Genomic DNA, 26,947 nt, shown 5'->3' on the forward strand with positions numbered 1-26,947 from the left:
GAACAGCACAAACCCAATACTTCAGAAGTAGAGGCAGGCCAGTCTCTGCTCCTTAGGAAGTTCAAGGTCAGCCTAGGCTACATGAAAGCCTGGCACCAGAACAGACACACAGAATAGGAACGGCATTATTGGTCATAAACTGCTTATGAGAATCAAATGTGATTATGCAGGTAAAGCACTATGTTCCAGAGATCATAGAATATGAGCGATGTTGTTATCACGATTGCTTCGGGTGCTGTGAATTAGGTCCAGGGCTCTATCACGGAGCAGCACAACCAATGCCTCCTTTTGCAACAGTTATTTTTCCTGTTCTTTCGCCTCTACAGAACACATTCCAACGAGACTACATTTTCCAGCATGCCACATCGCCCTTTGACCTCGGCGAGACTAAAAAGGTGCGCCACCGTACGCCAGGAGCCCGAAAACTCAGACTCCCGGCATGCAGTGCGCGATCCTCCCTTAGACTCGAGGGGCTGCGGGCGCGTGGTGCTCTGGGAGCTGTAGTCAGCGGCGCGTTGCCCTGACGCCGGCCGGGCCCGGGCGTGGGGGCCTGTGGGAGGTGGCGCGGCCGGGCCCAGCTGCGGGGCGGAGGTGGAGGCGAGGCCTGCGGCTGCGGGGAGCGGCAGGCCGGGAGTGGGCGCGGGAGCCGAGCCGAGCCGAGCCGGAGTGGGCGCCGGAGGCCGGCGCGGCGAGCAGCAACCATGTCGGTGTTCGGGAAGCTGTTCGGGGCTGGAGGGGGTAAGGCGGGCAAGGGCGGCCCGACCCCCCAGGAGGCCATACAGCGACTTCGGGACACGGAGGAAATGCTAAGCAAGAAACAGGAGTTCCTGGAGAAGAAGATCGAGCAGGAGCTGACGGCTGCCAAGAAGCACGGCACCAAAAATAAGCGCGGTGAGGCGGCCCGGGCCCCATCACACTCTTCACTGGCTTTCCTAAGGCTCCCCCAGGCCTGGACTTCACTTTGTCTAACTCGTTTCGGGGTCCCTTTGGACTCTGGAACTCTCCGGCCAGACTTCTTTCGTTGCCTGTCCGAGCCCGAAATCCCTTTCCATCTGACTCCTTCTCTGTCTCCTTGAGCGGGTTCATTTCCATCATTAGACTCCCTTCAAACTCTCCCTACCATGTCAGGCCTCTTCTGACCCAGATCTCACAGCACTTTAACTCCGTGCTCGGTCTGTTCCACTCAATTCCATTGTATTTTCTCTTTGGCCTCAGCCATTTTCCCAGCCACTGCGTCCACCCCCACCTTGGTTCATTTCTTTGCCCCACCCTATCATTTATGTGTTTCTTGTCCACCTCTGCCCTCTCCTGAGCCCTTGATGACGTCTGAGTTGCCTCCTGCCTCCGATTTAGGAGTCTAATTGAAAAGCCTCCTTTATGGAGAGAAAAGAGAATTGGGGAGTGAGGAGACCCTCTGGTACCCGCCCGCTCTGTTCACTTGTTGAGTGTACTTGAACAAGTTTGAGTTCCACATTCACCAGCTAGGATCTGGCCCTCTGTGAGACCTAAGATGTCGATAGCTCTATAATTCTCAGAGCTTCCGTGTTGTAAGCCTTCCCCTCTTGTGACTCACCACTTCCCTGTTCCTCCTGAACCAGAAATAGGGAGGACTCTGCCTCCATTGGCCCTGTCCTGTTGTTGATTGGTACTTGAAGGCTTCTTTGCTTCCTGTCTAGGAAGTGCCTTGTAGTTTTCCTAAGTGAGATGAGTGTGACAATGCTTCGTGGGCTGTAAAGAAAGTCAAAATGCTCTGTGTGTTTTTCTCACAGCAGTGTGAGCATGAATCATATCATCACGGTTCTTCCCTTGAGAGTGGGCCAAAGGTGAGAGATGGAGGGGTTTAGGAATCATACAAACAAGTCTTTAACCCAGAAGGTTACCAGGGAAATTTGTTCCGGGATTGTGAACTCTAGTGGATTTACCCTCCTGAGAGTGTTTACAATATCCAGTACATAGTAGGGGCTTAACTAACATGGTAAACATTTGCTGCTTGATTTTGTCTCATAATGTGATAGCCTGTCTTGAGGGATGCTCCTCTGTCAATATAATAGCAAACATTCTGAGTATTCTGAGCTCCCAGGACATCCAGTCATAAAGGGATCTCCAACAGGGTCTACTTTAAAGAAAAGGTACTTACTACTGTGCCTGTCCCTGAAGGCCTGTAAGCCCAGACCTGGCAGGTAGAGGCAAGAGTGTCAAGGTCATCCTTGTTTACAGAGACATTTCAAGGCCAGCTGGGTAGAGAGACACCTTTTCTAAGAGAGAGATGGTAGGGGTGGTGGGGACAGTAAGTGAAGAAACTGACCGTTTTGGAGATGTTCGTGATGAGTACTAATTACAGCTAACTTGCTGGTTCATAGGGAGCAGTGCTAGTTTGCTAGGTTGGTCGGGGTAACCTCTTTGAAAAGTCAAAGTTTGAGCCAAGGCCTTCTGAAGGACGAAGCTTTGGGGGCTTTTTCTTGACTGGGAGGATAGCATAGGAATAGCTGGAAAGTTGGCAAGATTTAAGAGATTGAAAGATCTCTGTATCTTTCTAGCGGTTGATGGGGAAGGGGGAAGCAAAGGGAGGGATAGGCCTTGGATTGTTAACCGAATTTGGATTCTAAGTGGTTGGAAAGCTTTGAAGGGTGTTCTGAAGCAAGTCCTAATTATTGGTCATCCTTGAGAGTGGACCAAAGGTCAGAGATGGAGGGGTTTAGGAATCATACAAACAAGTATTTAACCCAGAAGGTTACCAGGGAAATTGGTTCTGGGATTGTGAACTCTAGTGGATTTACCCTCCTGAGAGTTTCAGCATCTGGCTGCTGTCTGGAGAGTGGGAGGGGCAATGCAGGGAAGTTGCAGGCCTCTGTCTGTGGACTGGACACCAGTGAGAACTGTGGGGATGGGGACCAGGCCTGTGTTCACTAATCAGCCCTTTTCTCTGACAACTCTGCCTTAATCAGGACCCTCTTTTCACCAGTGCTAATTAGTCCTGGCTTTGCCAATCTGCGTGTTGGAAGCTCATTTCTTCACCGTGGAGTGGAGGAGGGCATCACTGTGCATCCTCTCCCGCCTCACAGATTCCGAGCACACTGTCTGCCCTACAGTAAGAGATCAGTAACTCAGGTCTCTGTCCAGGCTAGCTTAGTTTCTGGAGTTGTAGAGGTGACTGACCTGGCTTTCCAGACGCTAGTAGAGAGGCAGCTGACACACTGTGGAGAAGTGACTCAGTCGTAAACATTTTGTTCAAAGTGTCTTTTTCAGTTTGCCTGTGAGGACAGGAACTGCTGCAAGCGTCCCTTCTTTTTATTGTTGCGAGGTCTGATAGTTGTGTTCTTGTCCTAGGGCCTCACCACTTCTTCAGACGGTGCTGTGAGTGAGGTTTTACCACCACTGTGTGCACAGGACTCATTTCCTGACCTACTGCTGGCTGGGACTCTTGAGTGTCAGGGATGAGAAAACATTGCCTGTCTTCCTGGGAGAAGTCAGGATTGGAAATGTGGGGGTGGGAAGGTCCAGGAGTAATTTTAGAAGCCAGTGGTGAAGTGTGTTTAGTTGGTTGAGGTTACAGGGGGAGGTTCTTGTTTGGGGGATGGGAGGGGGGAGGGAGGGAGGCTCTGCAGAGGGGGGAGGCTGAGGTAGGTCATAGAGGGTTTCGTGTGCTCTGGAGCAGCTCTGGTGCCTCCCAGCTGGAGTCTGGGACAGGATAGCCACCTTGGAGAGTGGCTGCCTAGCCTTGGGATCTTACCTTATATGTTGAAGAGCCTTTGGTGCTTCTTTTTTTTTTTTTTTTTTCTTTTTTTCTTTTTTTCTTTTTTTTTTTTTTTCGAGCTGGGGACCAGAACCCAGGGCCTTGCGCTTCCTAGGCAAGCGCTCTACCACTGAGCTAAATCCCCAACCCCGGTGCTTCTTTTATGGTAGAAAATCCTATCTATTCGGGTTTTTAAAGAACATTGCAGCAGCAGTGTAAACAAAGGTGTGTAAACTGAAAACAGTAACATAGATCAGGGCCTGACTGTAGCATCCTTACTGCCTGACTGTGTGCTTGGGCAGGGCATTCTGTGCCCTTCGCTCCTCTGTAGGCATCAGCAGTACAGGTAAGGAGCGCTGTGTGTGCAAAGTCAGCACAAAGCTTGCCATGTGGTAAGATGAGCACTTGCTGGACGCCACCTTCACACAGCAGTGACTCCGGTGGGAATGAAGGCCCACAGCACATGGAAAATGGACAAGACTAGTAAAGGAGAGTTAGAAGAGACTTGGTGATTTTTTGGGGATTATTGGAGTGAGCAGGACAGACAGGAGGAAGATCATTTTCAGGCTTTTAGCTGGAGCAGCTGGGTGTCTGGTGATGCACGGATCAAACTGGGGTCATACTATAGAATCCCTTGAAGTTTGTAAAATGCTTTCTCATGGGTATTCCAGCATCCATGAGGTGGGATTTTACAGACACGTTACGTTCACGGCCATATCCCCAGCACCATCTGGGTGACAGTTAATACTCGGTAGGCGTTTAGATACGGATGAGTGTTGTGTGACTAAAACCAGCCTTGGGCTGGAGAGCTGGCTCAGTTGAAGTACCTGCCACACCAGCATGAGGATCTGAGTTCGGATCTCCAGCACCCATGAGAAGGGGCAACAGTGTGCCCAGCTGGGGTAAGGCAGAGACAGGCAGAGCCCTTAGTGGCTAGTCAGCTTTTCTGAATTTCAGAGCTCCAGGTTCAGTGAGTGATCCTGTCTCCAAAAATAAGGTGATTAATAGAAGCTATTCAACTCAGACCTTTCCACCTTGACCTAGCATTTATATACATGTGCACTTATGTATTCATACAACTACACACAGGCACGCACAGAAAGTATCTGTTAGGTCTATCTATTTGTCCCAGTGTAGACGGAGGAAAATGAGACTTAGGAAGTGCTGTATCTCAACTCAGAGACTGGTTGGTCAAATGACCAGCGACACATCTTGTGTTCTTTTTACTTCTGTGATTGCCATGGGCTTCATCATGGCTGGCACTGTCCTTCCACTTAGTGCATCCTCCATGTATGTAAGGTGTGGGGCTGAGAAGGGAAACATTGAGTCAGAATGTGCCTGAATTCAGAAGCTGTCTTGGTGGTACACACATTACAAAGACGGAACGCTGCCCTTTGAAAGGAAAACGTGGACGCCAGATTGGATTGTTCTCAGTGTATCCCAGGTTAGACAGCGTGTCTCCAGTTAGAGGAGGAGAGCAAAATTTGGGTCACATGTTTTATTCCAAGTTCCTTTACCTTTAAGCTATACAACCATTCTTATATTCTCTGGTCCTGGTCCCCTGCTCAGAGCTAAGAATATAGACCTGACCAGGATAGGGACCTTGCCATCCAGGAGTCTATCCTCATTTGAGATGGCTGAAGTGAGGATTACCTAAGGTATGCACTTGTCTGATAATGTACCAGTGATCACATATGTATCGTTCCATTGTTAATAGGAGCCAGCTTGGGCCAGCCCTGCGGACAAGAACTACCTTTCTGAGCACCTTTATAGATAGTGCTTTGTTAGTCTCCTGAGAAAGGTGGTCAGATGTCTAAGGTTCGCTTCTCTTGTCGTCTCCCCTTTTTCTATCCCTCTTACAGAGAGAGATTATTTACTTATTATTTATGTGTATGCATGAGTGCCTCTGTATGTTTGTGCACCACACGTGTGCATGTGCTGTAGAAGATTGGGAGGGCACTAGATCGCTTGGAACTGGAGTTACAGCAGTTGTGAGCTGCCTGATGTGAGTGTTAGGGCCTCTGTAAGAGCAGTGAGCACCTCTAACCACAGAGCTATCGCTCCGCCTCTTCATTTCAAATTATTTATCATTGTTATTGTTGTTGTTCAGACACTCAAGGCATAGCATGTGTGTCAGAGGTCAGAAGACCTCCTTTAAGAGTTGGTTCTCTGCCTCATCTTTTCTTTGGGTTCTGGGGCTCAAACTCTGGTCGTCAGACTCGTATATGAAGCTCCTTGCCTGCTGAGCCATCTTGTAGCTCCTTGTTTTACTTTATTTTATTTTGAGGGCGAGTATGAGCAGTGCAAGGGTAGGCCTTGCTATGTGTAGCCCAGGCTACCCTTGTGACCACTTGCCTCAGCCTCCTGAGTGCAGGGATCCTGAGTTACAGATTTGCACCACCACATCTTTAGTTTTTAGTGTGTGTGTGTATATGTGGCAGCTTGATACAATTGGTTCTCTCCTTGTACCACGTGAGTGGGGCTGGGTGGGGGATTGAACCCGGGCGTCCAGCTCCCAGGCTGCGCTCTTACCTGTGGAGCTATCTTACTGTCAGCTCCCAGGCTGCGCTCTTACCTGTGGAGCTGTCTTACTGCCCCAGTTTCTTTTTATGGATGGGAACTAATTAAGGAAGCAGCTGCTGTAGGTCATTCAGATTTTCTTTTTCTTAGTAAAGAAGAAAAGAGTTTGTATTTTAGTTATATACAATATGTGATTGAGCAGTGGAGACGGGTGATTACACACTGTGTTGGTACATTTCTTTAGATTCATGGAAGCAAATCATTTATTGTTAAGTTCTGCTGAGAATGTGTGACCGATGCAGAGGCCAGGAGCTTATGGGAAATATATCTTCATTAAGTTCTGCTTATTGCTGAGACAAAGGTAGCATCCTCACGCTGAGTAAAGTCACTCCAGATCATTAGCATATGGGGAGGTGTCTTACTGAATTAACTGGGTAGCGAATGTGGCCATTTGGTCCTCGGTATCAAGATACCAGGTTGAAAGCCACAGTATCTTAACAGTGAGTGTGCCTGAAGGACTGTCCTCCCAGAGGCCTTTTGGTGGAAAACTTGAAACCCACCCAAGGAACTGAGCAGTGGGCATTTCCCTTAGTGACACTTTAGCTTCTTGTTTGAAGACATAGTTTTATTTATTTCTTAAGTCAGATGGAGTGTCAGATCCTGTGTTGACTGTTCAAACATACTGGTGCTTGGATTCAAATGACATATGTGTGCCATATATTTGTATATGTGGAGGCCAGAGGTCAACCTTGAGTGTCATTCCTCAGGAGCTGGTTACTTGGTTTCATGAGACAGGGTCTTTCACTTGGACCAGGCTTGGCTGACCTGTAAGCCTAAAGGGTACTTCTCTTTCTACCTCTCCAGTGATGGAATTACAGATAAACTTCACTACCGCCAGCTTTGCATGTGAAGGTGCTGGGAGTCTAAGTCAGATGTGTGTGCCTGCCACCAGGGACTGTTCTAAAAGAGTGAAAGAGAACAGAGTATAATGGCCTCTACCTGCAGTCCTAGCACTTGGAGGTAAGGCAGCTAGCTTTAGCAAGACTCTGTTCTAAAAAATAAAGCAAAACCAGAGAGAATATTCATAAGCAACTTTAGTAATTGTGTGTGTGTGTGTGTGTGCGTGCGCGTGCTAGCACATATGTTTGATCTCAGCACTCAGGAGGCTGAAACAGGATTGCCGTGAGTTTGAAGCAATCCTGGGCTACATAGCTAGTTCTAGATCATCCTGTACTACATAGTAAAGTCCTGTCCTCAAAAACCAAAATCAAAACCAGCAGCTGCTTTAGGTTAGTCATTGAGGATGGGTGATCATATAGGTTAGTCATTGAGGATGGGTGATCATATAGGTTAGTCATTGAGGATGGGTGATCACATAGGTTAGTCATTAAGGATGAATGATCTAATAGGTTAGTCATTGAGGATGGGTGATTGTATTTGGAAGGGAAATCTGAGCACAAGAGGAAGCAGCAGTCTTAGCTGGGTATAGTACTAGTCAGCTTCTAACATGGTGTGCTCAAGTGAGCAGACATTTATTGTGCTCCTTATACAGGAGGGAGTCAACATGGTGGACAGTTCCGTGTCTGCATGCATCCTCCCTCTGACCAGCAGTGCCTTTGTAAAAGGGGAGTGCCCTGGCTTCCTTCACAGGGCTCTTCGTAGAAGTAAATCAGCGTGTGTGCAGTTCCTAGCAGAAGGGCCAGCACAGGGAAGGGATGTGTTTCCTTCCATGGTTTTCCACTTACAGTCTTCAGTAAGGGTGTAAAGATAGAACGGTTCTGCCTTCTCCCTCGTGGGGATTCATAACTGGGCAAGGGCAGTACACTCAGCTTCAAGGAACCATGATGAAAGGGGAACCGTAGAAAACATATGGATGACATCTTAGAGGAAAATAGCAGGAGAGATGAGTCTTCTCTGGGCTTGGCTGGTTCATCCCACCCATCCACCCATCCACTGCCCAGGTCCCCTTTGCAGTGTTCCTGCCAAGTGGTTAACAGTGTGTTAACCGGATTTGGGGTAGGAGCTCTGACCTGGTATGGATAACTCTGCCTGGAAGATTTTCTACCTGGCTGAGCTGGCTTCAGGGCCTACACTGTTGGATCAGGTTGGATGGTAACTCCTGTAGGGAAGCAGCCTGGGCTGAAGTCACAAAGTTTGGGGTCTGATACTAGACAACTGTGGACCAGAAAACTGGCACAGGTTTGCCAGACTCGAGCCCCAGAGGGCAGGTCCAATCTCTATGCCATGGCTGATGGAGAACAGTGGTGTTTATGTTTCAAGTCTGCACTTCTCTAGAACAGACACGTTTCTGTTCCTTCCCTGTTACCTTCTGTGGACAGTCAACCAACCATTCAGTGGTGGGGACCACTAAATCTTCCAGCAGAGGTCTGAGCAGCATAGCCCTGAGTTTGCAGAGTCACATTTGTTAGTACAAACTCTTGGGCCAGATAATTCCCTTATCACCAAGCCAGATCTTCCTTCGCTCAGTAAACAATTGTTTATCTGTGTGTGTACATGTTTGTGTGCATGCATTTGAGAAAGGGAGGGACGGTGGGAAGGAGGGGGAGGGGGAGAGGGAGAGGGAGAATTTACACACCACACACACCCTGGGACTAGAACTCAGGGCGGTGTGTACTGAGCATATGTTGAGCTAAATCCCTAGCCTCCTTCCAGCCTTTAAGGAGTCTTAGCTGAAGAATTGAAATTAAGGTAAATACCTGACTGGCTTGACTCCTCCTTAGCTGGAATTTCCAGTTCTACCTCCTCCCTCTTCCTCACAGTGCAAAGGAAAGCTGGCTGTACATCTCTCTGGTTGTGGTGTTTAGATCAAAAGATTAGTGATGTGGGTTAGTGGCAAAGACTGGGTTTGGGATCACAAGACCTGAGTTCACAAGTCTGCCGCTGCCTTTTGGTAGTCTGGGATCCTGCCCAAATTTTCTCATCTTTAAGAGCATTGGCTTCTTCAACTGCAAAATTCAGAACAGTGTTTCTATACATTCTTGGTATTTGATGTAGTTATGGGAACATCTGGGATGTTGTTAGAAATGCAGACTTGGAGGCTACCTTCCTATGTAGTTTATATGCTCCTTGAAGTTTGAGGTGCGCATGTGTGCACCATGGTACTTGTGTGGAGGTTAGAGGACAGCTTTGGGGAGTCCCTCTCCCTCTCCTCCATCTCTCTTTCTGTGCTGCTCTGTGTACTTGTATGCTGCAGGCTAACAGACTTGCGAGCTTCTGGCTACCGTGTTGTCTTCACCTGCTAAGAGATCACAGATGTTTACTACCACATCTGGCTTTTTGTGTGAGTCCTAGGGATTGGAACTGAGTTGCTGGACTTGTGTGGTGAGCACTTCTTACTCATGAACTATCTTGCTTGCTTTGTGAGTTTGTTGTTGTTTGATTTTAAGACAGGGTCTCATTTGTAGCATAGACGGACTTCAAATTGGAAATTCTGCCTTAGTCTCCCAAGTGCTGGGATTACTTATTGTGCCACCATGTCTGGAAAGTTTGAGGGGTTTCAGAACCAATTTGGAGATCATACATTGGGGACTTGGATGCTGCCATTTCCTTTGAGACTGCACTCTTACAACTCTGCTGACCTTGAACACCTGGCTCAACTTTGCTTCTGCTACCCAAACGATAGGATTGCAGGTTCTGTTCAGGTGTTCATTAAAAAGAAAACAGTCTGGAACTGGCTCCGTTCCTGTACCTGGTGCATAAGTGTGTTTTAGTTGGAGAGGTGTGTTAGCCACTGTCTTACTTGCTAGGTAGATTGCAGGCAACGGCAGGCTCCTGAGGAACACAAGTCTCCTTGAAGTGATAAATAGATAACCAGGGCGCAGTGTGCTCTGTTCTAGAAGCATCTTCAGAAGTACTTGGTTTACAAGGGTAAGAGTAGAAGGGAGGGGAGAAAACTTCTAATTTATGTTTTATTAAATAGTTATGAAGACTGATAGGATTTTAGTCAGAAAGGAGCATTTAAGTTTTTGAATTAACTTTGAATTAATAGAACTTTATTACATATACTTTAAAAGCTTAGTTTTATTTTATATGTCTGGATGTTTTGACTGCATATATGTCTGTGCATGTGTGCAGTACCCATGGAGGCTAGAAGAGGCTGTTGGATCCTCTAGAACCAGAGTTTCAGGTGGTTGTGAGCTGTTACGTGGGTACTGGGAACTGAACCTAGGTCCTCTGCAGCAAGCATACTCAGTTATGGGGTCGTCTCTCTAGCCCCAGTTAAAAACAGTTTTTTTTTTTTAAAAGATAGACGTGGAGGCTGGAGAGATGGCTCTGCAGTTAAGAGCACTGCCTGCTCTTCCAGAGGTCCTGAGTTCAATTCCCAGCAACCACATGGTGGCTCACAACCATCTGTAATGGGATCTGACGCCCTCTTCTGGTGTGTCTGAAGACAGCTACGGTGTACTCATATACATTAAATAAGTAATTAATTCTTTTAAAAAAAGAGACATGGAGGTGTATGCCATGCTTTTAAAAAGCTGTATCTGAATCATATGCCCCAGTGATAGATGATATAAGAATGGATCAATTTTGGGGTTGGGATTTAGCTCAGTGGTAGAGCGCTTGCCTAGCAAGCGCAAGGCCCTAATTCGGTCCCCAGCTCCGAAAAAAAAAAAAAAAAAAAAAAAAAAAAAAAAAGGAATGGATCAATTTTAACTCAAAATAATTAACATTGGTATCTATTTTAAGATATTGTTTGTTCTAATGATACATTTGCTTCATTAATTCAGTTAGATCAGTTAACAACAGTTCTTTCGCTTCCTGTAAAAGGAAGTAGGATCTACGAACCCTAGGAATGGTTTCTTTAATATCTGCGTAAGCAAGAACTGTGGATTCTTTGTAATCCTAATAAGATCTAATAGTTGTAAACCCAAAAATAGGATTTGTCTCTGTATGGCCCTGCCATTCTTCCCTGTTCAGACCCAGAGAGGCTTGAACAAGGCTACCTGAAAGATGTTTGCTTGAGATTTCTTCACTAAAGGGAGACATTTCATCATTTTGATGACTGACAAGGCTGACAGTAAAGAAAGAAAGAAACAACATTGTTCTCTGTGTGGTGTGGTGTGTGCCCGTGCGCCCATGCGTGTGCCCGTGCGTATGTGCGTGCGTGTGTGTGTGCGTGTGTGTGTGTGTGTGTGTGTGTGTGTGTGTGCGCTCGCGCGTGTGCGTGTGCGTGCGTGCATGTATGTGAATGGGTACCTCCAGAGGCCAGAGGAGGGAGTCGGAGTCAGATTCCTTGGAGCAGGAGTTACAGGCCATTGTGATCTCCCGGATACAGGTACTCCTCTGGAGGAGCAGAAAATGCTCATAACCATTAAAGCATCTCTCCAGCCCCAAGGCTGACATTTAAAAGCTAAATGATTGCAAATTTATTTTCTTTCTTTCCTTTCTTCCTTTTTTCTCTCCCTCCCTCTCTCCTCCTCCCCTCCCCTCCCCCCCCCCCCTCCCCTCTTCTTCCCTCCCCTCCACTCCTCCCCTCCTCTCGGCTTCTCTTCTCCTCTCCCCTCCTCTCCTCTCCTCTCCTTTCTTTTCTTTCCTTCCTGACAGGCGTCTCTCTACATAAGTCCTAGAACTTCCTATGTAGACCAGGCTGGCCCCTGCCTCTGGAGTATTGGAGTCTTACTTTTCTCAGGGGACCTGTTGCTTGTACTTCTCTGAGCATCTTCTCGAGTTAGAATTTGCACACAAGTAGCCATTGCCACTGTTTGCTTGTCAGGTCTGGAGCTAGCCCATCTGGGCATCAAGTTCCAGTGCTGCTTCTGTGGCCATGTCTCAGGAAGGAGCTGCTATCTGTCTACCTGTTCAGTTTGTTGCTCAGAGGGAAGACAGCAAGTACTTTACAAATTTGGTCACTCTTGGCCTTTTCAACAACCCTATACATTGAGTGGTGTCTCCCATTTTAGAGATGAGAAAGCTGAGACTTGGGCTATATAAACTACTGCTACTGACTCAGGCCTGGCTTGTGCATTCTGAGGTGGACTGTATCACAGTGGCTCTGATCTCTGATGTTTTCATAAGACTAGAACTTTATCTCCATGGACACTCATAAATTATCAATATAATTGGGAAGGAATCTTTTATAATATTCCCTTCACAGCGTGAGCACCTACAAGAAACTACTGTGTTTTACAGCATCCAAAGTACTGTCATATATGTAAGGTAAATAGAGCAGATCAAACCCAGAGTATTGAGCCCAGGGCCTTTCACATGCTAGGTAAATGCTGTGCTACTGAGCCATCAGGTTGTGATTTTTATTTTACCTGTCTGTCTGTCTCTATTTTTTTAAAAAGATTTATTTACTTATTATATACACTGTAGCTGTCTCCAGAAGAGGGCATCAGATCTCATTACAGGTGGTTGTGAGCCACCATGTGGTTGCTGGGAATTGAACTCAGGATCTCTGGAAGAGCAATCAGTGCTCTTAACCACTGAGCCATCTCTCCAGCCATTTATATTTATCTATATCTATATCTATTTATTGAGACAGAATCTTACTGTACAATATCACTAGGGTGGCTTGAAACTGCTGTATAGGCCAGGCTAGCCTTGAACTCAGAGATCTGCTTGCCTCTGGCTCCTGAGTACGGGGATTAAAGCTACGCACCATTATGCCCAACCTAGTTTGTGTTTTTAGCCTGATTGTGCAGGAGAAGAAGAAACTGTCTCAGGCAGTGCTCTTAATCACTGAACTCTATCTCCAGCCCCAGCCGGGACACTTTAAAAAAGTTGGATGGCCCATCTCTAAATTAAAAATTAAAATTATCAGGATAGCCAAGTGAAAACAGTTGTACTTTTTTTTTTTTTTTCTCAGAGCTGGGGACCAAACCCAGGGCCTTGTGCTCTACCACTGAGCTAAATCCCCAATCCCCAGTTGTACTTTTAAATACCAATAGATACTAAGTTAATGCAGGTACAGAATTTCCCAGCCAATATCCACCCAGCATCCTTCGGAATGTATCTGACCTAATAGTGGGGAGTGGGTAGGCAGATGCGTGTATAAAGGTTGACTCAGTTATCAGTGTGTAGGCAGTGGTTGTGAGCACAGTGAGATCACGGGAGTGCTGACTGAATCAACCCTGTGGGCTCCAGTGATTTGTACCAGGAGCCTGGAGAGCACAGCAGGCCTGAAACCATGATCTGTCTTCACACTTGAACTGGAAATCCCTACGCTCTGGAATACAAAGTCAACAGGCTACCCAAGAGTCCTCAGTGCAGCTCTCTCACTGCGCACACTAGGGTGTTTGTGATGAAAGAAGAGGCCTTTGGCTCAAATAGGCTTCAAGTTCCTAGCATTAGTTGGTAAATGGTACATGAGTCTAAAGGGGGATTGAAATAATGGCCTTGAACTTGAGAATCTGTTTCTAGAGCTGCTCATCTCAAAATACTCGGCTTCTCTGACAAGAACCATTATTCTTCGTTGAGAGGTAAGAAGCAGAGAGGCCAGGCCACACAAATCATCCCAGAAAAAGAGCCAGCCATTCCTAACACTAGGAGCTGGGGCTCCTGGATGGTGTCCAGGGTGGGTTGTTTGTTTCTGTTAGATGGTGATGGCAAAGAAAAGAGGCTGGTAGTTTAAAGTTCCGCCCAGTTCTGCAAACATTCCGAACACACTGCGAAACTGTCTGCACGGGGCCATCTGGGACCCAGTTGTTATCCTCTAGAAGCGTCCAGCTATCTCTCAAATAAGGCACGCTGCCATTGGCATTCAGCCACAGTCACAGTATGGCAGGAGAAGGAAGACTTCACACTAGGAGTCCGACATGCCAGGGAGTATGCATTGCTGGGGTGTTTCTGAGCTGGGCCTTGGTAGATGAATGGGGCATAGAAAGAACTAAAGAACAGGGCCAGTCCAGGTAGAGATAGATTGTGGAGGCCAGAGTGCAGGGATCAGCATATGCCTGCCATGTGTTCCCTGGAAGACATGGGGGAGGCTGATGAGTTATGGCCGGGAAAGGCAGCCTACAGCCTGCCTCAGAAAGTTGTAGGTGCTAAGTCAAAGCACTTGAATTGTGCTGGATTTGTGTCGTGTTGAGGTGCATACTGAAGGGACCTTCTGTACCCAGAGAGTGTGTGGGGACCAGCAGTTATCCTTGCAGCTTTTTATCCCTCACTACCTGTGAGGACAGGCTGGGAGCTGCTTGCTTTCTATAAGGGAAGTCCCAGCCATTACCACTCTCGTGACTGCCCTGGTTTTGTGCCCAACACATCCTGGGCAGCTGAACAGAAGCAGAATGGCTTTTCCCCCTACTCTGAAGCTATTTCAGGCGACATGGCAAAGTAAGCAGGCTAATCCTTGCTACTTAAACTGCCTTGACGCACCCTCACTTAACCAGCAGGCTCATGGCTTCTTGGCATGTGTCGGTGGCTCACTCTCAGCTGCCTGGCTCACTCAGCCGGTTCACTGTGATCTTCAGAATTACTTAATTCAGGGCTCAGGAATCACTTAGTGGTTTGGTTTGGTGGTGGTGCTTGTTTTTTTCTCAAAATAGGGTTTCACTATATAGCCCTGGCTGTCCTGGAACTCTGTAGACCAGGCTGACCTCAAACTCAGAGATCTACTAGCTTCTGCCTCCTGAGCACAGGGATTAAAGGTGTGCACCACCACCAGTGAAGTCACTTAGTGTTTAAGAGCACTTGGTGGTGTTCAAGATAATCCAAACCTAGTTCCCAACTCGTGGCTTCAACCTCCTGTACCTTCATCTCCAGGGGACTCCAATGTCTCTTTCACCTGCATCAACACACACACACACACACACACACACACACACACACACACACACACACACACAATAAAAAAAAGCCAGGTGCCAGGTGTTCTGGTGGCAGATCTGTGATTTTTTTTTTCCTTTTTCTTTTTTTCGGAGCTGGGGACCGAACCCAGGGCCTTGCGCTTCCTAGGCAAGCGCTCTACCACTGAGCTAAATCCCCAACCCCAGATCTGTGATTTTGAGTCCAGCCTGATTTACATAGAAAGTTCTAGGGCAGCCAGGGTACATGGAGAAATCCTTTCTCTAAATAAGTAAGTAAATAAAAACAAAAAAATGGACCTAGCATAGTGGCCGTTGAAGCCTTTAATTCCAACAGGGAGACAGAAGTAGGTGGATCTCTGAGCTTGAGGCTAGCCTGGCCTATAGAGCGAGGACAGGACAGCCAGGACTACACAGAGAAACCCTGTCTCAAAGAAATGGAAAAAAGTATACATCTTATTTTGCATGTGTGTTCTTGTCTACATATATAAATGTAACTGTGTGGAGAGCGTGTGTGCTTGGTGGTCATGGAGGCCAACGGGGTGTTGGATCCTCTGGAGTTGGTGTTACAGGTGGGTGTGAGCTGTGTCGTAGGCGCTGGGAACTGAGTCTGGGTCCTCTGCAGGAGCAGCAAGCACTGCTAGCCATTGAGCCATCTCTCACCCTTTAAAAATTACTTAGTTTTTCTTGTTTTTTTTTTTTTTTTTTTTTTTTTTTCCAAGACAGAGGTGGTTTCTTCTGAATGAAATAACCTATTTCTGAAACTATACATTTCCAACTCAGTCCAGACTTTTACCTCATTCACAAACAGTCTGGGATCCTAGCCTCCATGTTTCCAGCCCCTGAGTGCCCCCTGTCCTGCTCACAGACGGCAGAGCCTTGGAGCCTCGAGAAACTGCACTCAGGTTCTGGCCCTGACTCCGTGTGGTCTGTGAGCTGTCTTCTCACCTTCCGGCCTTTACTCAGCAATAAAGGAAGAGAGACGGATGGGTGCTAAGGCTCCCATGCTCTGCCATTCTCAGACTGACAAGAGCCACATTAGCAATCCAGAGCCAGGGTTTGCTCCAAGCTTCGGCCTTGTGAAGAGATGGAGTAGCAGCTTTGCTGTTGTGTTGGCGGACGGTTGGGTCACTGCAGAGTGAGTGCAGCCACAGGCTGTCTCATAGCAGGTGCGAAGCCCCTTCCATTCCATTCCCTCCTTCAGAGGCCAGGACCGCATAATGGCTTCCGGCTGCTCCCTGAGTGAGCCTGGATCCAGGCAACCGCACAGATGTGTAGGGCATTTCCCCTGGCTCCGTAACAGGCTAGCCATTTGGTGATTCAAACACAGATTTCCTTTTGGTCTGAGCAGCCTCAGGTCTTACTGAACAGAAAGCCAGTAGTGACGAGTTAAGCGGTAGGTTTATGTCTTTGACAGGATTTTACTTCCTCACTGATCCATCTGTGGGGTCATCGGGTATGGAGGATTTGTCTCCTGTGTACAGTTGTTAAAGGTTGGCCTACCTGGAGTGTATTTAATTGCATGTACTCTACTATAGAGTGGCGATTGAGACGCCACCATCTCTACTGGGGATGCTGGGAGTGTCAGGAAGAGATGCAGACTTCTCCAGAGGCCTCAGTGTTCAGTGTAAGTCCTGACCCTACCGTGAGCAGTTAAGCTAAGCCTCTTAATATGGAAAACATTTCCCTTATAAATCGGGAGCCTAAAACCTCAAGTCCCAGACAGTGCCTGTTGTAGAAGCTCTCTAGTAGCTTGAACAGTACACTCTTGTCTTCTAGGAAGCTTTGGAAAGTCAGAGAATTGAACTCTTCTTATCATACCCAAGGATAGCCCAGGCCTAGAGGCTCAGACTTGCTAACAGTGGCAGCTCGCTGCAAGCATACTAGGAATGGAGCCCTCGGTGCCTCTTTTTGTCCCAGTGAGTCCTCCTGCCTTGATGTTTTCTGACAGACAGACTAGCACTGTGGCACTGTGTTCCCTACCCTGCCAGGATAGTTTTCAAAATAAAGTTGCTGCAGAAAGTCAGCCGACAGAAGAGATGAAATGAACAGTTGCTATTTGGGGGTTGTTTTCTTTGGAGTTGTAAGTGACTGTGGGTGGTTTGGAGGACTGGCACAGCCTGGGTAGAGGACCACAAACCCAGGGGCTGCTGCCGCTTCATTCTATTCTGTGACAAGGCTGAGAAGGCTCTGATTTTCCCTGTCACAACTCCCTCCCATGCAAAGGATCAGACTAATTCTCCCCTTTAACTCATGTAGGATCTGGGAGGATTTAGAGACCTAAGAAAAAAGTTGGCGGGGTTGGGGATTTAGCTCAGTGGTAGAGCACTTGCCTAGGAAGCGCAAGGCCCTGGGTTCGATCCCCAACTCCAAAAAAAAAGAAAAAAAAAAAAAAAAAAAAAAAAAAGTTGGCATGGCAGTTTTCTTTTTTAAATTTTAAAAATGATCAATTTTTTTAAGTTTCATGTGCGTTGATATTTTGCCAGTATGTATGAGCATCGTGGATCCTCTGGAACAGGAGGAGTTACCAGACAGTTCTGAGCTGCCATGTGGGTGCTGTGAATTTGAACCCAGGCCCTTTATGAGCTATCTCTCCAACCGTGTGTGTGTGTGTGTGTGTGTGTGTGTGTGTGTGTGTGTGTGTGTGTGTGTGTTATAATTGAAATGTATATTACTTACAGTAAGGCAGATGAGTACAAAGAGTAAACTTCCTTCCCCCTAAAAACTGTCTTGACCTCCTAGCCAGCCACTTGGGACTTGGGTGTTTCTCAGACTTGTACAGTGCTGGCTGTGCTAGGTTTTGTAGGGAGCTCAGAAATGATTAATGGCTGATGTCTGAGACTTCTAATCTGTGGGTTGTGACTACAGTCCAAGGGAGGAAGCCAGAAGGACTGAGAGATTCTACAAGAAGGGTTACCTCTTGCTGGGAGAGGAGTAAGTTAGGAATTTACTAAGACATGGGTATTACACACACGCCAAGCACACACACACACACACACACACACACACACACACACACACAAAGACATGGGTATTACACAAACACACACACACACACACGTCCTTTCATTATTTGTAGATACCTTCATATTTCAGCTTCTTCCAGCTGGTTCTTTTTTCCCGTTAAATATGTATGTATGTATGTATGTATGTATGTATGTATGTATGTATGTATATATAATTTTATTTTATTTTATTTATTTTTGTTTTTACAGATATGAGTATTTTGCCTGTATGTTCGTCTGTGCACCAAGTGCATGTAGTGCCTGTGGAGGCCAAAAGAGGGCTTTGTGTCTCCTGGATCAGTGCTCTTAGCCACTGAGCCATTTGTTTCTTCAGCCTGCCGGCTGGTTCTTTGCACTGTGGTGCTGCTCTCTGAGGCGCTGGCTCTGTCTCAGAGCTGTATTGCTTCTCCACCTTACCTCCCCCCTGCAAGTAGGCACAACAATAGTCTGCCCCTCTTCTTATGGCCCCAGGCTTCCAAGCTGACTTCTGTTCTCTCTGGGTCTTCAGACTGTGAGACCACACATCTGAGATAATTTTGGCTTGAATGTCTCTCCTTTCTTTGGATAATTTAAAACAGAAAGTTTTCTTTTTCCTTAAAAAAAAAAAAAAGACCCAAGAGCAGCTTTTCGGATCCAGTTTTTTGAAGTAAGTGGAAGTTGTAACTGCTGACAGGGTGGGGGTAAAGAAGGATATGTCCAAACTAGAATCCTGGGGACCATGTTTCAAAAGGCTTCTCCTGAGGTGGAGTCAGTGCGGAGAGGCCGCAGCCTGGGCTGTCCAGAGCTTATCTAGGCACACATGTAGGCGGCAGACAGAGAGGAAGGGTGATGCTCAAACAGCTGGCAGCGTTGCTCAGGTTCTAATGAGTCCCCGGCTCTTGGAAATATAAAGCCCAGGGATCAATTATCTGAGTTTATCCCTTGTCCCATTTTACAGACAAGAGAACTAAGGCTTGTGACCAGAACCAGTTAGGAGAGAGTGGCATTGGGAGGAGGGGGAATAGCTTGGCAGGTGTTCCCCTCTTGTCTTAGTTAGGGTTTACTGCTGTGAGCAGACACCATGACCAGGGCAACTTTTATAAGGACAACATTTCACTGGGGCTGGCTTACAGGTTCAGAGGTTCAGTCCATTATCATCAGGGCAGGAGCGTGACAGCATCCAGGTAGGCATGGTGCAGCAGCAGCTGAGAGTTCTACATCTTCATTCAAAGGCAAACAGGAAGACCAACTTCGGGCAGCTAGGAAGAGGGTCTGAAAGCCCACGCCCACAGTGACACACCTACTCTGAAGGTACACCTCCAAATAGTGCCACTCCCTGGGCCAAACATACTCAAACCACTACACCTCTATTGCTAGAATTTGGAATCCAGGAATAGCCAAGTGCTAAAGAGGTGGGGCAGGCAAGGAAGACACTGGGACTGTCAGTTATCTGAGAGGCAGGCCCAGGGAGCCATGGGCATACCATGTGAGATTAAAGATGGTCAATGGCTGGAGGATTTCCATGGCTCGTCTTGTACTAGCAGAAAGTGGCTTTCTCACAGTCCTGGAGATTGGAAGTGCTGGGGTGGGATCTTGACTGCTAGCCATCTCTCTAGCTTCCCTAATTGCTGACCTCTTAAAGGCTCCATCTCCAAATACTGACATGCCAGAGATTGGGGCGTCAGCTTGTAAACAGGGAGAGGCAGGTCGGCCCATAGCACTCATTTTTACTTCTGATCAACTACTCTGGTCTTGTTTTGTCCGGGGCAATGTTTTTCTCCAGGCAACCTGCTTCCCTCCCTCCCTCCCTCCCTCCCTCCCTCTCTCCCTCCCTCTTCCCCTCTGTCCTTCCTTCCGTCCTTCCTTCCTTCCTTCCTTCCTTCCTTCCTTCCTTCCTTCCCTCCCTCCCTCTTTCCCTCTTTCCCTCCTTCCTTCCTTCCTTCCCTCCTTCCTTCCTTCCTTCCTTCCCTCCTTCCTTCCTTCCTTCCTTCCTTTGGCATGTGTGTGTTAATGTTTGTATATATGGAACTCCAGGAAGTCCCTTTCTCCACCTCCCTCTGGGATTACAGGTGTGTTGTCACCCTCCTCTCCTCCTCTGCTTTTTTTTTTTTTTTTTTTTTTTTTTTTTTCAGCGCTGGGGACCAAACCCAGGGCCTTGCTCTTGCTAGGCAAGTGCTCTACCACTGAGCTAAATCCCCAACCCCCTCCTCTGCTTTTTAAAATTGATTCCTGGGATTGAAACTCACATCTTCATGCTTCTGGCAAGGGCTTTGCCCACTGAGCCAACACCCTAGGACCTTTCCCCCTTTTAAATATCTTTATTCTGTCCCCTAATCTTTTAACAATTATATTGGCATGTGTGTGTGTATGTATGTATGTATGTATGTATGTACGTACGTACGTACATACGTACAGAGCCACATACCACATTGCATACGTGGAGGTCAGAGGTCAACTCTGGGGTCAGTTCTGTCTTCTGTTGTATAGGTCTGGGGAATTGAACTTAGATCATTAGTCTTTACTCACAGAGCCATCTCCTCTCATGTCCTACCCCTTGTTTTTGAGACAATGCTCAGTTTATGTGGTCCAGAGCTAGACCCCAGCATTTGATTGTCTAAACAAGCACTCTAACAGCTACATCTTCAGCACTCCTGTTTGTATCTGAGACATGATCCTGCCTAGCTCAGCTGGCCTAGAGCCCATGGTGAACTCCTGTCTTTGCCTCCTAAGAGCTGAGATTGTAGGAGCAATGTGTTGTGCTCCATCAACTTCCTACCCTGCGTTCTTTCCTGCACTGCTGGACTGTGGCCTACACTGTTGTGACTTACTCAAGGGAGCAGAGACTATTTTCATCTAATATTTCAGGTTTTGATAACTCTGTGCACTTTGACCTCTTTTCTCCAGTTTTGTTATGTCACATACATGATTTTTTTTTTCCCCTAAAAAGGGCACTTGGACTCTTTTTTTTGAGATTTATTTATTATATGAGTACACTGTAGCTGTCTTCAGACACACCAGAAGAGGGCATCTGATTTCACTACAGATGGTTGTGAGCCACCATGTGGTTGCTGGGAATTGAACTCAGGACTTCTGGAAGAGCAGTCAGTGCTCTTAACCGCTGAGCCATCTCTCCAGCCCACGTGACATGTCTTATCTGCTGTGTCTCCAGGGGTGACGAGGATGTGGGCGCAGGACTAGTCTGCTGTTGTTTTTAGTGCTGGAGATTGAACCCAGGGCTTTGTTCATGCCAATCAAGTGCTTTCCAGGCTCAGACTTGAAATGCAGCTAACATGAACGTGAGGTTCTGATCCTCCTGCCTTTTTCCCAAGGGCTTGGGGTACGAGCATGAGCCACCACATCTGATTTTTGAAGTGGTGGGATGGGACCCAGAGCTTTGCAAATGCTAGGCGAATAATCTGTCAACTGAACTACATCTCCAGCCGCCAACCGGCTCTGTGGTGTAGCTGTGGTAAAATGTATGTAACACAGAAGATAAAACTCACCATTTTAGCAAGTAGTAAATGTGCAGCTCTGTGACCCTCACACTTAACCTGCTCTGGTTACTCTTTATTTTTATTTTCTAAATTTTTTATGTGCTTTGGCATTCTGCCTGCTTGTATGTTTGTGTGAGGGTGTCAGGTCCTCTAGAACTTCCTTCCAAACAGATGTGAACTGCTGTATGGGTCCTGGGAATTGGACTTGGGTCCTCTGGGAGTCCAGTCAGTGCTTTTAACTGCTGAGCCATTTCTCTATCCCTGTGTTTGCTTTTTTTTTTTAAATTTTGAAAATTTTTACTTTATTTTATGTATGTGGATACTTTGCCTTCATGCATGCATGTGTGCCAGGCAGGCCAGAAGAGGATGTCCTCTGGAACTGGACTTACAGGTGGATGCAGCCACCATGTAGGTGCTGAGAATTGAACCCAGGTCTGCTGGAAGAGCAGCCATTGATCTTAACAAGTTGAGGCATCTCTCCAACCCCACTGTGTTTACTCTTAGGTAAAACTGTTCTTATGTTTGTCCTTCCTGTTTTTAAGGTGAGTTGCTTCTCAAAAAGGCATGCAGTGGTGGAAGGTTCTGGAGTCAGTGGAATTGAGTGGAGTTCAGGCACCACCTCTGGCTAAGTGCAGTTGTTTGGTTTTCCCTTGAGATAGGGCTCATTACCTCAGGCAGACTTGGAACTTCCAGAGGGTGGCCTTGAGTCAGAGGCTTCTGCTTCCACCCCCTGAGTGCTGCGGTTACAAGCAGAGCCACTGCCGCTCTTGGTACAGGTGTTGGCATCGGTTACTCCGCAGCAGAAGGGTTTAGTGACTCTCGTGACTGCAGGAAAGGGCAGGGTGGGGCTGGGCTTTCTTCTGCCAGTTAGCACCATTCTCTTGACTCCCTTGTAAGCAGGGCTTATAGGGGAAGCAGGAGACCAGGGTTCTGCTCCTAGGCCCCCTCCTTCAGTGGTTACCAGTCAGGATCTGCTGAGCTCTGCGCCCAGGACTTCAACTTCCTGTGCACGAGTGCTTGTCTCTGAGCACTTGCTGTGTACCAAGGACCCTGAGGGAGTGGGACATTGCCTGCCTCTCAGGGTACACATTCTAGTTAGACTGCATGCAGAGTAAAAGGAAGGCAAGCATCAGGACTCTGAGGGTTTGCCCTATTTTTGTATGGACCAAGCAAGCACAGGCTGACTTCCCTGAAGAAAGTCTTTCCTCCCCCGCTTCGCCTGCTGCCATTTGGACAGGAGGACGAGTCCGTCTCTGTAGCCCTCTCTTGGTGACTGGGGACTCGGAAAGGACGGGCTAGTTTGGTCTCTTACTCCACTCTTCTAAACAGTTGTACAGACTGGATTCCAGCGTTTTCTGCTGACATTCCTCTTTCCCTACTGCCACACAGGCGTCCCCAACCCCCAGCGCTCTGTTATCTCGGTTTCCAGGGCGCTCTCATGCTTGCTCAGGCAGAAGGGGGCTTCTGTTGGCGTGGATTCAGCTGGAAGCAGAAGAAGAAAAGCCGGTTGGAAGAGAAACAGTACATCCCAGCCTGGGAACGGAACCACGGCGGGCAGGCAGCTCGTTCTGTCTCACCCAGGCTAAGGACGGCCAGCCCAGGGCCTGGCTCGTAAGGGGAGAGCACCGTGCTCGCTGCCTTCCTTCTTTCCTTTTCTTCCTTTCTTTTCTTTTTTTTTTTTTTTTTTTTTTTTTTTGAGAGTCCCTGTAGCTCTGGCTGTCCTAGAACTTGCTCTGTAGACCAGGCTGGCCTTGAACTCAGAGAGCTACACCTGGCTCTGCCTTCCAAGTACTGGGATTAAAGTTGTGTGCCCCCTGGCCCAGCCACCACACTCTCTTTAAAATCATTTTCTTAGCTTTGCCTTGCTGTGGTTGTCGTCGTATTTGATCACTGTAGTCAGAACTAAGATTGATTACTTTAAATCCTCTTACCTATAACTTGTTTTCTGTGAGGAATTTGTGTCAGAATTATGTTTGTTTTCCTTTGGCTGCTTTAAAGATTTTGTTTTCTTATCTCTGTTTTGAGCACTTCTATTTTTTTTTTTTGTTATTTTTTAATTTTTTAATGACGAAAACAAAAATACATCTAAAAGCGAAGCTTCTGGAAAAACCATTTGTTCTTCCCTGTCTTGTATTGCTCCTCAAACTTGACCTTGGCCTCCCGCCTGGCCTTGCGTTTCAGTGCTGGGTCTCTGAACACATCCTTGTTGACAACACTGTTGTCCAAGGGGATATCCACAGAGCACCTTGTGGGCATGAGGTGGCTGTAGTTATAAACTTTCACAAAGGACTTGATCTTGGATCGCTTGGCGATCTTCTTCTTGCCCATGGCAGCTGTCACTTTTCTGGGATAGCGGTCAATTCCAGCCACCAGGGCATGGCTGTAAGGGCGGTCGGAGGTGCCATCATAATGTTCTTCATGATGACGGCTTTGCGTCCGGAGTAGCGTCCAGCCAGGACCAGCACCACTTTCCCGGGTTTCATAAACTTGCCCATTTCGACAGCGAGCAGCCGGCACCCAGCAAAAAGGAAAGAGCGCACTTCTATTTTTTTATGCTTTAAGACTAGGGGTGCGAGTATGTGAGTGCTTAGGTCTACCCGAAATCCTAGTACACGGGAGGTAGCTGCAGGAAGAGCAGAAGTTCAAGGTTATCCTTAGCTAGTCAGTGAGTTTGAGGGTAGCCTGGGCTATCTAAGACCCAGAGGTTGGAGAGATGTCTCAGCAGTCAAGAACACTTTGGCATAGGACCCAGGTTCAATTCTCAGCACCCATATGGCAACTCATACCTGTCTGTAGTCTAATTCTGTGGGACCTGATGCTCTCTTCTGACCTGCGCAGGCTCCAGCATGCACACGGTGCACATACACAGACAAACAAACACGCATTTAAGTACATACATAAATACATAAAGATAAAAGAAATAATTAAAAATTAAAAAAATATTCAATCTCAAAACAAAAATCTCTTCCAATTCTGGCATCTATGTTTATGCTCATTACTTTGTAATTTGTTCTTTCTGTACATTATGGGTATTACCCAGTCTTTTGTACATAATCAGAAACTTTTGGTTGAATCGCAAGTGTAACCTTTTCCTTGTTGGATACTGTATTTCTGTATTCCTATGGAAGTCTTTTCTTGGGACATGTCTGTCCTTTTAAGGTCTGTTAGATATGGCTGTGCAAATGAGTAATGCCAGTACTCAGGAGTCTGAGACGGACGGCTTGTGAGTTTGGCCAGCCTGAACTCTGAGATGAGGACTTATCGTAAAAACCCCACCGTGGGTGTTTGTATGGCAATAAGCTAGCGTTCAGGGGTTAAGCAGAGGGGAGTTCAAGGTTGTTCTGGGCTCTCTGAGCACCCCTTAAACTTGAAAAGAAATGGCTAGGGATACAGAGAGATAGCTTGGTGCTGGAACATGTGTTTCTGTATGAGGCACTGAGTGCAGTTACAGTACATGGAGAAAAAGGAGCAAAGAGAGCGGTGTCTAGAGCACCCCGGCGCAGGGGAGGGGTTTAGAGAGGACAGCCACGCTGCAAGTGTGAGGAGTCACCTATCCCACGCCACTCCATCCTGAGTGTCACTTGTGGCCAGCATTAAATCTGTGTGCTGACTTCCTCTGGCAGCTGGAGTCTCTGATCTTTCCACAGATCACAACACAGGTTGTGAAACCAGTCAAGACGAGAGGCTCCCACGTGATTATGTGACATAGTCAGGAAGTGGAGTGTGTGGGTGTTAATTTCATTTCAGGATGATGCACGTCGATCAGGAGAGATTTGCCTCTGTGTTTGTTTAGTCTGTTAGTGGAAATCTCAAACTCTGTGAGCTCCAATTTTGTTTAAGTTGGAGGGAGACTCAGGGAGAACATCTGCTCTCCACTCCCGTGCCTTTCCTGGGGAGGCCGAGGCCGTGAGATGACAGGGGGTCCTACTTGTGACACATCTTGGTGATGGCACCGTCGGAGCTAGATGCCGTTTACAGGAGCACAGGGTGGGTGTTGCAGGTGCTGTTGGGAGCCAGCTGTCCATCAGAGATCAGAGAGTGTTGTCCATACACAACACTGTACCGAGATTCTTCTTGTCTGTTGCCTTTAGCGCCGTGACCTCTAGCAAGGTGCTGAGCTTGTTGTCAGTTGGAGGCAGCCTTAATGCCTGGAGGCAGGCTGTTTCCTCCAGAGGTGAGCTACATGTTCAGAACTGTCAGCAGGAGATGGGCTGTAGTGAACTGGAGAGTGTGCGCCTCGTCTAAAGTTGGGCATGGACAGTGCACACCTGTAATCCCAGTGTTCAGAAGGCTGCGAGGCAAGGGGGTCAAGAATTCAAGGCCAGAAACTTGTGTGTAGTGAGGCCGTGTTGTAAAATAATTAGCGATAGATAGAAAAGTAAATGCTGGTTGCTACTTCGCTCTGACAGATCGATGCCAGGCTGCAGATGGGCTCCACGTTGCCAGATATTTAGCATCTGCAGAGAAAGCCCCAAACGTGCATTTTGGGGTAAAATATGTAAATGTAACTTTACTTATTAAGACCTTTTGACTGTTTTTTATTTTATTTTTTAGGACAGGGTCTTGTGTAAGCCTAGCTGATGCTGAGCCTACTGTGTAGCTGAGGATGACCTTGAACGTCTGGTCTTCCTGCTTCCACCTTCCAAGTGCTGAGATTACAGGCATGTGCTGCATAGCAAGCACTGGCCTCTTTATTTTTATGAATTTGTTTTCCTTTCTTGAGACTGAAGTCCACACGGGCCTTCAAGTCCAAATCTCCCTCCCTCAGCCTCATGATCGCCGAGAAAGCAGTCTCGTATCGCTGCATCTGGCTCGGACACATTTTAGTAAAGACATGGAATGGCCAAGACCAAGTGTGGGCCCTAGGTTTCAGTTAGATGTCTGCGGGCCGTCTAGGAAGTCAGTGTGGCTGGTTAGGAAGAGAGCCTGGCTTGAGATAGATCCTCAAGGGGGCCAGGCGACTTTTCTTTCCTAAAATCTCATTTCTCTGTCCTGCCCTGAGTTATCATATCGCCAAGACTGCTTCCTACCTGCTGTGTTTGGGAGGTGAACCCCCTTTGGGTCAAGGATGGGGCTCAGTGGAGGATGCTTGTCTAGCACATTCATGTCTCCAAACACAAAACAACAAAAAGCCCTACTTCTCCTACCCAGACATACCCTGTTGTAGCAGAGCCATTGAAGACATTAGCTGCCCTAGCAGGAGGAGGAGGCGCCTGCCACGTTAGCCTCTGAACCCTTCCCTTTGGTGGTGCTTTCCCTCTGCCTCTCCTTTCTTGTGTCTTTGGCCATTGCTTATCACAATCTAGAGCAGTCTCCTTTTACTGTCTTTGCTACCTCCCTCCAGGTATAGTCACAGGACAGCCAAACCCACTGTCCCTTAATAACAAACCACTGGGCCTTGTGGCGTCATAGTTGAATAATCCCAGTGAGAACTGACATGGAGAGAAG

At 47.3% G+C, this 26,947-nt stretch overlaps 1 protein-coding gene and 1 pseudogene across 2 annotated transcripts in view; one reads left to right on the forward strand and one right to left on the reverse strand.

Moving 5' to 3' along the window:
• The first annotated feature begins 521 nt into the window (after positions 1-521).
• The window catches only part of Chmp4b (charged multivesicular body protein 4B), a 40,564-nt gene continuing 14,138 nt past the window's right edge, over positions 522-26,947 (forward strand). The window contains exon 1 of the mRNA XM_032904507.1: positions 522-891. Coding sequence (XP_032760398.1) covers positions 702-891 — 190 coding nt within the window. The 5' untranslated portion in view covers positions 522-701. The remainder of the gene's footprint in view (positions 892-26,947) is intronic.
• On the reverse strand, positions 23,546-24,037 carry LOC116902166 (annotated as a pseudogene). The gene has a single exon (XR_004388049.1). The product of XR_004388049.1 is annotated as a 60S ribosomal protein L27-like (transcript).

This window comes from Rattus rattus, chromosome 5 (assembly GCF_011064425.1).
Source record: "Rattus rattus isolate New Zealand chromosome 5, Rrattus_CSIRO_v1, whole genome shotgun sequence".
Lineage (NCBI taxonomy): Eukaryota > Metazoa > Chordata > Mammalia > Rodentia > Muridae > Rattus > Rattus rattus.